The sequence below is a fragment of the Pararge aegeria genome, chromosome 5, assembly GCF_905163445.1.
Source record: "Pararge aegeria chromosome 5, ilParAegt1.1, whole genome shotgun sequence".
NCBI classification, from domain to species: domain Eukaryota; kingdom Metazoa; phylum Arthropoda; class Insecta; order Lepidoptera; family Nymphalidae; genus Pararge; species Pararge aegeria.
In genome coordinates this window covers 386,646-400,681 of record NC_053184.1, presented here as the reverse complement: position 1 = coordinate 400,681, position 14,036 = coordinate 386,646, and the positions used below count along the sequence as shown (strand labels likewise).

The 14,036-nt window shown below is 42.0% G+C and overlaps 2 protein-coding genes across 4 annotated transcripts in view; one reads left to right on the top strand and one right to left on the bottom strand.

Moving 5' to 3' along the window:
- The window catches only part of LOC120624155 (phosphatidylcholine:ceramide cholinephosphotransferase 2-like), a 98,529-nt gene that overhangs the window by 44,217 nt on the left and 40,276 nt on the right, over positions 1–14,036 (top strand). The window contains exon 2 of one of the 2 annotated variants that reach the window (XR_005658746.1): positions 1,542–1,626. The exons of the other annotated variant lie outside the window; for it this stretch is intronic. The gene's annotated coding sequence lies outside the window, so the exon portion shown is untranslated. Of the gene's footprint in view, positions 1–1,541; positions 1,627–14,036 lie in introns of those variants that run through there. 2 annotated transcript variants of the gene reach the window in all.
- LOC120624154 (uncharacterized protein KIAA0930 homolog) overlaps positions 4,311–14,036 on the bottom strand; it is a 57,394-nt gene continuing 47,668 nt past the window's right edge. The window contains exons 6-11 of one of the 2 annotated variants that reach the window (XM_039890525.1): positions 13,825–13,947; positions 13,271–13,399; positions 10,666–10,822; positions 8,246–8,773; positions 7,908–8,057; positions 4,311–6,456 (exon numbers count right to left, since the gene is read on the bottom strand). In XM_039890525.1, coding sequence (XP_039746459.1) covers positions 6,416–6,456; positions 7,908–8,057; positions 8,246–8,773; positions 10,666–10,822; positions 13,271–13,399; positions 13,825–13,947 — 1,128 coding nt within the window. In that variant the 3' untranslated portion in view covers positions 4,311–6,415. The remainder of the gene's footprint in view (positions 6,457–7,907; positions 8,058–8,245; positions 8,774–10,665; positions 10,823–13,270; positions 13,400–13,824; positions 13,948–14,036) is intronic. The other variant, XM_039890526.1, reaches the window with a different exon arrangement.

Sequence of the window (14,036 nt, the reverse complement as noted above, 5' to 3'; positions counted from 1 at the left end):
ATTCAATTATTTTGTTATTTCAAATAGTAGTTGCCAAGTCTTTTTGTTACCAATACTAAAATCAATAATCTTTAGCCATGGAACAAGGACTTAGTAATTATTTTTTTTTCAATTATGAATTGCAATTGATATAATCAATTAATTTCTGCTAAAATAACATATTATTTGGATGTAGATAGTTCAAAATACGCGGCGATTTTTCAAAGTTAGTCATCATGCCTTTTGCTCAAATATGAAGTGCCTAGGCTAGGTCGGGACGCAATGAGCCACTCACCTGCGGTTGGAGTCGGCGGCGCTGCTGCGGGCTAGTGACGCGAAGACAGCGGGCTCTCGCCACATTGCGGCTTCCGGCCGCACGCCTTTGCGCTAGGGGCACCACGCCTAGAGAGTACACCGGGACCGGGACGAACAATTTTATTTCATAAAAATCAATAGAAAAGCTTCTGGACAAGCGTAAATTTTTCGGTTTCGCCTATCGACAACGTCTGTATACGTTGTTTTCAAGCTGAAATTCACAGAGCCTTCTACAGCGAGCGCTCTTGGTAAATAAAAAGGTGACAAAACTCAAGTCCACGATTGCATTTGAATGCAAATCTTCTGAGTAGTATAGTAGAGCATTTTGTGACTAAGCTCCTGGTCGGCTCCGTCCGGGTACTTACACAATGCTTTTTTTGCTGACACACGGCATTGCTGTGTTCCATTCTGAAAGGCGCGGTTGCCGGTGTGAGAGGCACATGAGGCTTAACATCTACTTGGACATAAGGCTGAAGGCAGCCCTTTGCCGCACGTGTTCCTTGAATGTCTCGTTAAGTGTCGCTCTGTCGATAGGCAATGGTTTTCCCTTTACCGTCAGGTGGGCCATCTGCTTGGCCATGCTGCTTATGACATTCAAAAGAAATATATTATCCAACCGACCATACCGACAGGGCCTATATTATAATTCAAAATTATACTCTAAATGATTCACAAGTGCTGAACTAACAATCCATGCGAGTAACGCTGGACTCGTCCGCGTGCGAGCGCCGAGATACCGTCCCCACTCATTAGAGGCGCGTGCGCTCCGCATACCGCCGCCTACTCGCTCGGGAACACAGGATATGCTCGTTTTCGGGCCCTGGCCACTGCATCGCACATTGTTACCACTTTAGCCATTATTACACCAACTTTGCGCTTTCTGTGAAACGCATATCTGGAAGAGCCAGCCTCTTCAAGTTCGACCTAAGGTACATTTTAAGAAGAGCCTCGTTTTAAACCCTAAAATGTCTTTATTGAAATACTTAAATCACCTACATTTGTAAGAAAAGATTAAGTGTTAGATTTTACAGGTACGTTAACTGCGATTTATAAGCGATATTAAATTATAGGCTGCTATAATTTTAATCTGTAATAATCAATAACAAATAACAAAGCTTGAGAAGCAGGATGATAATGGGGAAGGAGGCGTAGGTACTTTTCGAATAACCTTGAAAAATGATAGTTTATAAGAGTGAAAGTGCATTTCTTCCAAAACACATCCCAACAGATCAATTTATTTGTTACAGGTACAACGTCAGCAGCTGTCTCTCCCTACTTTCCGTCACAGTACAGTATCCACATAACTGTTGGTTTACGGTACCTACAGGTAAAATTCGGCCTTCTTGTCGGCATCTACTGTAAGCATACCTACATATTAAAATTTAATATCTAAAAAGAAAACCAAGTTTTACAAAGTTTAACTATGATATGTTATGAGACTTGTTTCTTGGTGTAAGTATTTAATAAAGTAAACCCTAAAGACGTGCCGCTAAGCGATTTACCAGTAGCATGTCGCATAGAAACCGAGAAGGGGTAAAGGTTTGCCCTCCATGCCCTCCATGCCCTCCATGACAGATTTACGCTGCCGTGGAAGTGCCGTTAGTAATTTACATGAAAACTTACACCAATGTTGCTAAACTCTTGCACCGAGCGAGTTATATGCTGCCGACCAATAAGGAGTTCCACATCTTCTATCTTCGAAGATCTTAAAAGAACTGAAATGGGATCAACTAGACGGTAAACTCTTGAAAATAAAAACGGGATCAAGTTTTACAAAGATATAAATGAACAACACCGCAAAAATATTCACGTCATATTTAAAATGTCTTGCTGAGAATTGCTCTTGGTTAAGCTCATAGTGAGCATTTTCAACTATGGATCACAAGGTACAGGGTTAGACTCCCGGGTCGCTGTTAAAAGAGAGAATCGTGTCACGCGTAGTTAATTGCGCAATTGAGGTCCATAAGCTGTAGACGCGAGTTTTGCTTTCTCTTGAGTTGCGTGCAGATCGCCAGAAACTCGACTCGTACGAATCGAGGCCCACTTATGACCATGATTGTCCCGTGCAGTACGAGCGCGATAGTTTCAGCGAGTGGACTTATCCGTGTCAGACAACTAGCGCATAAAACGGTTCATATGGAAACATCGTGAATTCAACCTGGAGACAAGGACATATTGTATTTTAAATGTAACTCGCAGTAAAGTCCTTATTTAGTCAATTAGTGTCCCCCGTGCCGAGAGCACATTAAGTCCGGTTGTTGTTGTTATCAATATAGAATGACATGCGGTGCGTCTACGCTTGAAATCCCTCTTCATCTGCATCGCGGGTAAAAATTAAACTTTATCCAAGTATAAGGGAGGTACATAAAATAAAGAACATGCTACTCGAGTAGGTACTTTAATTTTATTTATCACTTCATACAAACATTATAACTAAACTCACACCCACGTACCTTCTGATTGCAGATTGGTTTGCCCACAAAACGTCACAGTAAAATGGATTTTCAATATCTCAGTTATATTTATCACTCTTGTTCGTCAAATGAGAAAAAATAAGTAGCAGAGAATTAGCAACTCTAAAACTAGAAACATTAGATCCATATTACTATGACGTTATACTGTGTCGATTCTAAAAGACACAACGATGAGCTCACAAATCTTAAACGAACGGTACAGTGGCTTACTGACTAGAATACGTTTCAATATTACTTCATTCAATACAATGTTAGTGTTTATGCGGTTGCAAGGACACAAATCTCTAGCATTAATAATAATAAAACGTAAAAAAGTCCTTTTCCTTCGGCGAACACTGAAAAAATTGCCACTACTTTGCGTTATCCGCCTTTATTTGTGAATGCGTCACACGGATGGATCGATTGAAATGCGACTTTTATAAGAAAAGGATAAAATAAATCGCAATGGTTCTTAGTTATGATGGATATCTGTGCGGTCTGGTATAAGCTCACCAGCGGTTGCCCGCGCTCTTTGCTCTTGATTATTAAGGTTTTCCTTTGCAGAAAAAGAAGCCTTTGTAACTCTCGGTCCTGTCAACTAGCTTTTTGCCAAATATCAAGTTGATTGGTGGCTTTGTTAGTTTTGTTTACAGTAGGGACAAAAAAACGAAAATGTACAGATTCTCCTGTATTTCGCGGATTATAGCAAATTTTTCTTAATTTTCATAATTTATCATGGATTTCCGCAAAGTAACGCCTGCCTCAATCCAATATTTGTGTAAGGAATTGTGTATATTTGAAATTAATATAACTTATCTAATCGCCTCGAAAATTGGTTCACCAAGCAGTTTAGACAGCAGTAACGTGGTAGCTTTTAGCTGATTGTGCAGCCAGGCAGTCTGCAACAACTAAAACTAGATATGTCTTGTTCGGGCTCGTTGATCTAACAAATATTAAGACGTTATAGACCACTAGGGAGCGCTGCGGTGTGTTTCCGTCGTAGTTATTATTTTTCATTTTTAAAGACCTATCAGTCAAATTTAGTGTAGAGATTTGTGTGCATCCGAAACAACACCAACCTTTTAGTAATACATATTTATCTTTCAATAATCAATTACACATAAGGCAATACTCTTTGAGACCGTACATTATTTTTTATAAAAAAGACTAAATAAATTTAATACAAAACTTTCATATGACACGTAATCCGTCACGCTATTACTTTATATAGTTTATAGTTATAAATGTATTTTTTTTTACTTAAAATTAACGCCCTTTCGTTTTGACTATATCGATAAAAGTTTACATTCTATACTTCACTGAAAAATACCTTTAATTCATCACCGCATAAGGCATATATTTCGTTTACTGTATGATAATTTATATCCAATATCTGACAAACAATTATAAAATGCTGCTGGATTGTTACGACAACAATTCCAATGTGTGTTATGGGTACTGAGATAGCTGATGAATATTTTTTAATGAATATAATACACATAAATACTTATAATACATAGATAAACACCCAGACACTGAAAACCATTAAAGTTCATCACACAAACATTTTCCAGTTGTGGGAATCGAACCCACGGCCTTGGACTCAGAAAGATACATTTTTAAATATTACATATTTATCAAACAGTTCCATAGTTTTTCGGAGAAATTCAACTTTGTCAACATAAAAAAAACTCTGTCTGTACCGTCTCGATGCGTTCAGTCATAATATAAAATACGAATCTAGCCGATACCGATATTATATATTCTGAAGTCCGGTAATTTTTTTTAAAACATGTGGTATCTCCTATGTCACCTTTGTCAACACTTTAAATTGTACTTTTACTGTGCAGTCTATAATAATAATTCTTATAATAATAAATTTATTTAAGAATGTAGGTAAGTACATAGAGATCAAGTTACATTAAAAATATATATTCCACCATTCGGTGTGTGAATATTATTTTAACCAAATTATTAATTTGAAAATAATAATTAAGTTAAGATAACTCTGACAGTACAGTAACATATGAACGCAAAATTATGCCCCCAACACTGTCGTGGCGGCACATAATATACAAGTGACCTGGAATTCAGTTTTAATTGGAAGCGCCACATTTGAAATACGGAGTACTCTGAAACTAACTATCAACATCATAATATCAACCTATTACAGGGCACGGGCCTACTCCCACAAGGATTTAAGGACACACACACACCTTTGAGAAAATCTCTCAGTCATGTTGCAGGTTTCCTCACGATATTTTCCTTTACCACTGAAGCGAGTGATATTTTAATTGCTTAAAACGCACATAACTCTGAAAAGTTAGAGGTGCGTACTAGGATTCGGACTCGGCCCTTCGAGAGTGAAATCGAATTCCTACCGACTGGGCTACCATCACTCCTTTAAGCTAATGATATAATGTTATTAGTTATCCAAATTATCTAGACAATGGTGTTACAGTTTCACAACATACAGCGCAATAATGGTGCCAATTAATTGGAGAGAAAAACGAAGAGACGGCAGCGTCAACTGATAATAATAAAAGTCAATGAGTAAATTACTACACTGAGCATGTGGAAATTCCTTTTTAACTGACTTACAAAAAGGCGGTGGTTCTCAATTAGGTAGCATTTTTTTATGACTGTTGGCCCCGAGCTCTGTTGTTTATGATTATATTAAATTTAATTTGTGTTTCTTAACTGTATTTCTTTCAAATGGTAATATCAATGTATATGGGCTACACCTGAAATACAAACTTAATGTAATAAAGCGAAAAATGTATTTTTTGTTTGAGACGTATACTTGCCATGTGGTCCTATTTTTATCAGGTCAAGATCAGTTGAAGGGGTCCTGGAGAAATCAAGGGAACTGTGAGAGAAATATTGTAGGGACACCTATAGCAATTTAGGTTTTTTTTTAAGTAACGCATTTGCTATCACCACCAAACACAAATGGTGGTCAAGCAAAACGGATGGATGGCCACCGGAACTTCAAAATAATAAGTATTACACTGGTTGCGTTTCGATTATAGTAGATAAGCAATTTATGCTCGTCATGAGAGGGTTTAACATTAATGTGAACTGTTACCACACGAGTCGCTGTTAGCTAATGCATTTTTAAATAATTAAATAAATGCTCTTGAGTCATCTTGTGAAAAAACCACCGAGCAAAAACGCATAACCACGGTCTGGGGCTTTACGACGATATCAGTTCTAATTCCGCTGTACATAAGTCTTTCAACACAGAGAAACTGACAGCGACATCTTCATTGTTAGCTGGGTGGCAAATGATTTAATTCTGTACATTACGGTTTTTTATATGATAAAACGTGTAGCAATTTATGTCTGATAAAAATAAAGGCATAGCAATGCCTTGTACACAATGTTTTCATGTTTTATTTACAAATGAAATCCTTCCCAATACTCTTAGGGTCAGTTCATAGATCTGAATGTAATAAATTAAAGACGCACCGACGGTGAAATGCACATTTTAAACATATATGAATTTAAATTATAATAAATTAACTTAAGAATAATATTGTGAATGAAAATCCAAGAGATCTTTCATAATGACTTTAAACATAACATATAACTCACTAAGACTATTGCGAAATGTTTGGAATGTTCGTCAAGTGTCACATTTCAGTTCTGCAGTAGGCCTATAGGTCTCAGAAGGTCAGGATAGGCTCTTCGCGGTGGTCTAGAATATCTGAAAACAGAAATCATGGCTCAATTTCAATCATTTCATTTCAAATAAAAATCTTCTTATTTTCTCGGACTTCAAACATAGTTTACACAATAGAATCAATTTCGTAACGGAATAATGTTACTGAATAAGTTTGACAAGAAATGGAGTTTCTCAAAAATTGTGTCTCAACAAATAAAAGCGGTTCTTGATGCAAAATATGCTTAGACCCCCTCCGAAAGTTGCCGCTCCCTAGCGGTAGATGGCGTTAGGACGGCTAAGCGTGCTGGACTGTACGGCCAACGAAAAAATTTAGTAGTTGCCCTTTCTAGCAAACTGTCATTCGATATGGGTACCAATCGGTTCTAATGTATGTCATGCAGCACGGGACCAGCCGTGATGGCCGCCAGTTAATCTGTCAGCATTTTGACTAGCGATCGAAACGCATGAGGCTATGCTTTGGTTGGGCACTTTTTTAGCAGTAGTTGTGCTTCTGTTTTTTCTGTTAGCAGGCTTAAACCCTTCTAGTTCTCGGAGTACACATGCTCTGTGGTAGGCCGGCCCTATAATGGGCATGCAATGGTTCTTTTTTGTGTAAACTAAACCTACTTCTGTTGTCTGGTAGCTATACATTTTTAGCGATAAGACCTATTGTCCCTTCTTTCATAATAAATAGTTTTTTTATTATATTATTTTAAATATCTTTTGGCGTTGATACGTATAAATATAATCAAGGGTGATGGTATGTACACAGAATCAGCATACAACAAATCTTGCTCGATTACATCTCTAATATCCCACTTTTAGTATCAGTTATCAGGTAAACAGAATATATTATAACCCTGTTAACCCTTATAAGAATAGTATTAATGTAAATTAATTCCTTTAGGGCACAGCTAGAAATATCAGGTGTAACGGACATTACCTAATACACAGAAATAATGTGCAAGAGTACAAATTGTACAGTAAAATTTAAAAATTAAAACATAATTAAAATATACATAAGTGAAGCGTGTTGAATAGTACAAAATAATTATTTAAGTTTATTCCATCTTGTATCTACATGCAGAAAATTGCAACTAGTGCCATCTTGCAAAGAAGTGCAGAGTTTGTAGTGAAACCTATTTTATTTTAAAGCATTGCAAATAAAACTTTATCATTAAGTGTAATCCAATTTCTGTTATATTCTCTAGCTTTTGTCCTCTCTAAGCAACAATACGCTTTCATGGCAAGTAGAATAGGCTAAGACTCGATAGTGACAATGTTTAACGTGCCATCTGCTAAAAAAGATTAAATTCGTGAAATATTTCCTAGTCTGCAAGTTCAGATCTCTAAATCCTTTTTATCTGAGAAATATAGAATATACTAAATGCTAAAATAAAACGGTCCTCGGTGTACATTAATGGTTGACTGCTAGACAAGCTCCCGCAGTTCCATGGGCATGTGCACGTGCGCGCGCGGCGGTGTGCGCTCACCTTTGGCGATGCTCCACCACGGCAGCGTGACGTAGGTGAGGAAGGCGTTGAGCGGCGCCGACTGCGCGCGCCGCCCCTCCTTCCACAGGTGGAACGTCTGCGTGAAGCCGCGCATGGCCCACAGCGGGTTGTAGGCGCCGTCGTCCAGCTCTGCGGGTCGGAAGGGTCTAGAGTGGGCACGGCTTGCACAACTACTTAAATATTAGAGGGAACCGAAACTATCGTTTCTGGACTAAAAACGACAATAATCGTTGCCGCGGCTTCGGAAGCAAGCTATTACGAATAATGAAAAGGCGCCAGGCGTGAGAGGCGAGCTGCGGCAGGCGGCGGAGGGTTACCGGAGTGCTGGCGGCGCGGCACGTCGCACCAGTAGTAGATGTCGGTGCCGTCGGGCGTGGTGCGGCGCGGCGGCAGCGCGTGCGCGCGGAACAGCGCGGCCGCCACGCCGCGGCGCCGCGGCAGCGTGACGTACGCGCGCGCGCCCGCGCTCCACGCGCCCGCGCCGCGCGCCGGCTCCGCGCCGCGCACGTCGCACGGCAGCTCCTCCTCGCCGCGCACCGTGCGCGCGGGGGCGGAGGCGGAGGCGGGGGCGGGCGCGCGGGCGGGCGCGGCGCCGCCGTCCAGGCAGCACGCGTCGCACGCCAGCTCGCACAGGTCGGCGGCGGGCGGCGCGCGCGGCGCGGGCAGCGGGCGCAGCGGCGGCGGCTGCGGCGCGCGGCGCGCGGGGCGGCGGCGCGGCGACACGGTGTGCAGGCAGGCGGGGGACAGGTCGGGCGGCGCGCGCCGGTACACGTCGCGCATGTCGGCGTCGCGCCGCGCGCCCGCCGCGCAGCAGCCGCGCCAGCGCACCGAGGAAGCCCGCCGCCCTACAACACACTCCTAATCCGAACCTGCTCGTGTCTACGTCGTCATTGACTCGACTCTCTTGTGCGCTCTGCGCGGGAAATTAAATTTTTAGCTATTAGTTACATTCCAGAAATTGTAAAAGCCGACCGTACGAGTGCACTTCGGTGCATCGATTGTAACGATCGGTTTTTAAATCGAAGACGATATAATTATCTGTTCGATATTATATCCGAATAGGCATATTCGATACTAAAATGTATTGATTGTACTTTTCTTATCGAGAGAATTTATAAACTTGATTAATATTTGAAATAATTATTGACATTCCTCTTTAAAAGTGGGATCCCTTGCATTTGTAGGGTAAATGTGGGAGGAATTGACTCTAACCACTCAAAAATGTCTAGCCAACACACGAACTCAAATAACATTGTGGATGCAACCAGTCAGGTGTAGAGTAGGGCGTGCGAACCAGGCGGGCGGGCGCGTGCGGATGGGCTAACGGGCTTCCTCGGGGCGGCCTACGAACTAAGTCCACGGCGGACGGACGCAAACGCAAGCAAACGTTGACAATTTTCGCTCCGTAGTAGATTTTAGATCAGCGCGCGGCACCAAAGCTAAAATACCGGATTTTCTAAACTAGATGTTTAACTTTCATGGCGTAAACCGTACCTATCTCTGTACTTGTCTTCATCCCTGTTCAACCAGCCCCAATAAACGTTTAGCGCGAGTCGATGGAACTTTATATACCGATTTAACGTGACGTTGAATTTAAAATGGCGTTCAATGTTGAAAAAATGACTCCAAAATTCCTTTAAACATCATGGAATTTAACGCCTTTTAATGGAGAACCTTTTTTCATGTGTGATCCATTGTATCGACTCGCGTTCATTTTGCTGGTCATGTTAGAGCGTTGGAAAAAGATGAAATGAGTACAGGTCTTCTCGTCAATTGTCGTGTCTCATCGAGGCCATCTCCACAAGTTATGATATTTTCCGTCAGAAGCCTCGCGCTTACGCCAGTCCGCAGCGCGCTGCAAGCGGGGTGCCAGTGGGTGCTAGTGGAAGCAAGGAAGCAGGAAGCGATCGCAGGACTCGGACTCGAATGTCACGAGACGGGGCGCGTGATACGATACAACAGGGATGCTCGCTTTGTAACACTCTATTAATGTGGAGGAAACTGGTTGGCGGCTCGTGATTACAAAATAGGTACATAGTATACATAAATAAATGCATGGGCAACAACAAGTAGTTATATTGTTGTTTGAAGATATAAATTTAATAACAAGTTACTGAAGGATGATTCTAAAAGGAAAATATTATTCAAATCCGGAGCAGCATCGCATTCAGAGCAGTATTCGTTGACGAATTATTGTGCACACAAAACAAATGGCGCTTTTTTTCCCATTAAAATAAATTAAGAAAACTAATAAATAAATGAACCCGTTCTGTCAAATATTAAGCGAGTTATATCTGACCTCCGCAGCCGGTAATGTTTAAACTATAAAAAAAACGTTGTATTTTGTTAAATTCGTTTTTTGGTTTTTAAAGTTGATAAAATAAATGATTTGAACTTATTGCTCATTTAAAATCGAAGAAATCTGTAAAACTCACATTTTATTGTTGGATTTACTTATTTATTTTCGGTAGGTGTAGTCTCCTCTCGTGATACAGAAGTTATCATGAAAAGTTTCTGTTTTTCGACTTCTGTAACGTATTTATTGTTTAAGTGGGGATATCAAAAATAAGTAATAGAATGTTACATTTGCTGTAATTTATGATTCGTGGAGCCTTTAGAACTACGATGACGTGGGTGATCTCAGTGTTGGAAGTAGGCAGTACATATGCATATGCGACGTGCACGCCACTGGCAACACTGAGCGCTAATGAATCGTGATTGTTTAAGGAGCACCCACCGTCGCGCAAATCGCCCGCCTCGACCTCCGCGAAGCCGTCGGAGAGTGAGTCGAGCCCTTCGTTCTCCGAGCGACTCTTGTCGCTGTCTCGCTCGCGCGCGCGCCATCCGCCGCGAACGAACGTCGTGATGTTCGCGCTCGGGTCGCTCAGGCGACGCTGGAACACAATGAGCGGGGGGGTTAGGGTGGACTGCCATCATTTCATCAGTCAGATCAATCGCATTACTGTTTTGCTGGTTGATGTTCTACTGTTGGTATAAGTAAGAAATTTGGGCAAAAATCCTACTACAGGACTCAATCAAATGATAGAAAGGATAACTGTCTGCTCTAGGACCGACACTCGGAGCCTAAAGAGACACAAGACACACGCGTTACAGTTAAGTATCCACAGAATAAATGTGAGTTCCTTTACCTTTTGGTCACAAAGAAAGAAACGCATTGTAATAGGAATGAACAATCCATTAATTTTCGTATGGAAGTAGGGATTCGTAGGGAACAATGGTGAAAATGAAAATCATATTCTAAAGAAATAAATAATTAAAATAAAAACTTAGTAAGATTGGCAGCCTTATTGCTTAAAACTGATCTTTGCCATAGCTGCTATAGTAAGCAGAAATAATATTATATTAGCGATTGTTCGCTAGCAAGCAACGCTTATATCAATTATCAAATTGGATCGCGTGGACCAACAAGCACTTGACGATGCTTTTTCTATAGTGTAAACGGTGGTTGGTGAATATATAATTCAAAATCATCGATTACTTATCGCATTAAAGCATCACGAAATCTTGTTTGTATATAATGAATAATGATGTTACCCAAAACATGTCAGGTCCAATACATTAATCATTTACCGGCTTCCATACTATATAAGCACGGGGGTGGGTCACCCCTTTTCGTGTACACTCAATTATCGGTGTACCCTCCAATCCGGGCCCAGTGCAGACTAGCCACTTTAACTGGTCGTAAATCTGTTACTTTATTAAACTTCTCATACAAAATAGCTCTTAATTATTTTATTTATTTATTTTCAACTTACGCATTACAGGGATTTTCCCAATCAACCTTACTTTGGCGAATCTGAATTTCTGCCATGACAGAGTCGCAAGATAGTCAGGCAAGTGGTGAACTGCTTTCTACATCGAGTTATTTTCGACAAACCGAGTCAGTGGTACATCCGATTCTTGCAGCAATGACATTGATGGAAGACAAAAGTTCATTTCAAGAGACAAAGAAACCAAAAAGTTTTACTATCTCGCGGATAGTGCCACTTAAATCCCAATTAGTGTGGTTAAAACCAAAACCTTCTTGAAGGACTGACATGATCGGAGGTTCTGTTCCGGGAAACTTCCGTCCTACTTAGGGATCGGAGCTCGGAGCTTAAGCAAATGCTGAATCCTTATGGGCTTCAGCATACTCGTAAGTGCATTCAACATTGAAGCACCGCGGAACCTTGCCGCCAAGCGTGGCAAGGCAGCGTATAGTATGAAGCGCTCTCCTGACACATCATTCGATTTAGCGTGACAGCAGCTCGACGCCCGGCTTGTGTCGACACACAATTATTTCCGGTAGGACCAGATACTGACTTACCCATCACTGGATCACCGTGTGGTGGTCATAGTGGCAAAGTATTCTAAGGTAGTAAACGGGACGTTAAAAAAAATCTTCAAAAATTTCTAGAAGCCGTGCTTTTCTTCTTCCACAGGAGTACTGTGAAAAGGATAACACGGAATTTTGGACCTACAATCGATGCGCTGCGTTATACTTGTAATCGGTGACATCGCGTGCGCTTTATTATTGTGTATTCCCATGTCGTTTGGCGGACAGTGGCGTGCCGCCGCGAATAGCGCTCGTAAATAAACTTTATAAATATAATCACTGTCACGTCACAGCCGTGCGGTGCGGCATGAAACTTTGATGCAAGGGCTGTGATTTAGCAACTTTGTTTTGGCAGGCGCCAGTGAACGTAGGAACTATAATCAAATATCTGTAGCAATCGCAACGGCTTAATTAGGTCTTAAATCTTAAGGTTATAAATAACTTGGGACTATGCAGAGGTTTCTTTTCATAGTATACGATGTAGATCGTATTTCAACTCGAAGTTTTAACACTAATATCAGAAATCCAGGCGATAACAGTGCTTGTGGCGATCGCAATATAATCAATCCAAATTGTTATACAAGGTTGGTTTTAATTCAAAGATAAGCTATACATAGTACATTTGAATCCTATTGTATGTTGATTATGCAAATAAAGCCGTAAATTGAAATGATAACATTGTAAGTAAAATGCACGTGGAACGATGAATTTATCGTACGATATCGAATCAAGCCAACAGAAAGTTGGCTATCGATAGACTCAATTCAATTTTTAAACCAGTTAAAAATGGTTATCACGGGAGGAAATAAAAAAAATAAACCGTTACAATAATACGTACGAAAAAGTAGTTGTTTTGGGGGTGTTACCTGACAAATGTTTTCCGAATGCTGACACGAGTGTTGTCTGGCGGCAATCAGTCAGTTAAGACTAATGGCCACCAGGCAACACGTGTCTTTACCGTTCTCCACGGTTATAGGATCGCAGTCAGTTAGCTACAGCTGCCCACCTGGTGCCTGTAGAGGAACAGCTCGTCGGGGTCGTCGTCCCAGTCGCAGTCCCACAGCTCGGACGCGGCCAGGCCGGGCTCCGAGCTAGGCGTGTGCGCGCCGGACGAGCGCGGCCGCGACACCGCCACCTGCAACACGCGGATAGCACTCAGACGTCGTGCGGGTGGCAATCGTCCGCATGCCCGAGGATACCCCGCGACCTCCCACTTTAAACCACAGCACTCACCGCTACGCCAGCGAGGTCGCCAAAAAGTGGTTAGGACGACGGCTTTACTTTCGGGGGGCCGAGTTCGTATCCCACGCACCTCTAACTTTTCAATGTTTGTGCCAACCAATTAAATATCACTTGTTTTAACGGTGAAAGAAAACATCGCGAGGAAGGCTGCATGCCCGAGAGTTCTTAATCAGTTCTCAGAGGCGTGTGAAGTCGACCAATCCGCACTGCGGCCGAAATCCCTACGCATTTCAGAAGGAGATCCGTGCCCTGTAGTGGGCCGGTGGTGCTTTGATATGATGATGAGAGCTAGGCCGGCGTGAGTGAGTCGTGGCTTACCTCGGCGTGGCCCTTCCCGCCGGGCCCCTTCATGCGCACGAACTCGCAGCGCGCGGCGGCCGACGCGCGGCCCAGCAGCCCGAACGACATGCGCTGCGCGACCTTCGTGGACAGCGACGATTGCTGCAACAACCCACACAGTCACTGGCGGCTACACTTTAGCACGAGAGCCTCGTAATCGAGGACTCGTTTTCACTAAACTCTGTATCGTC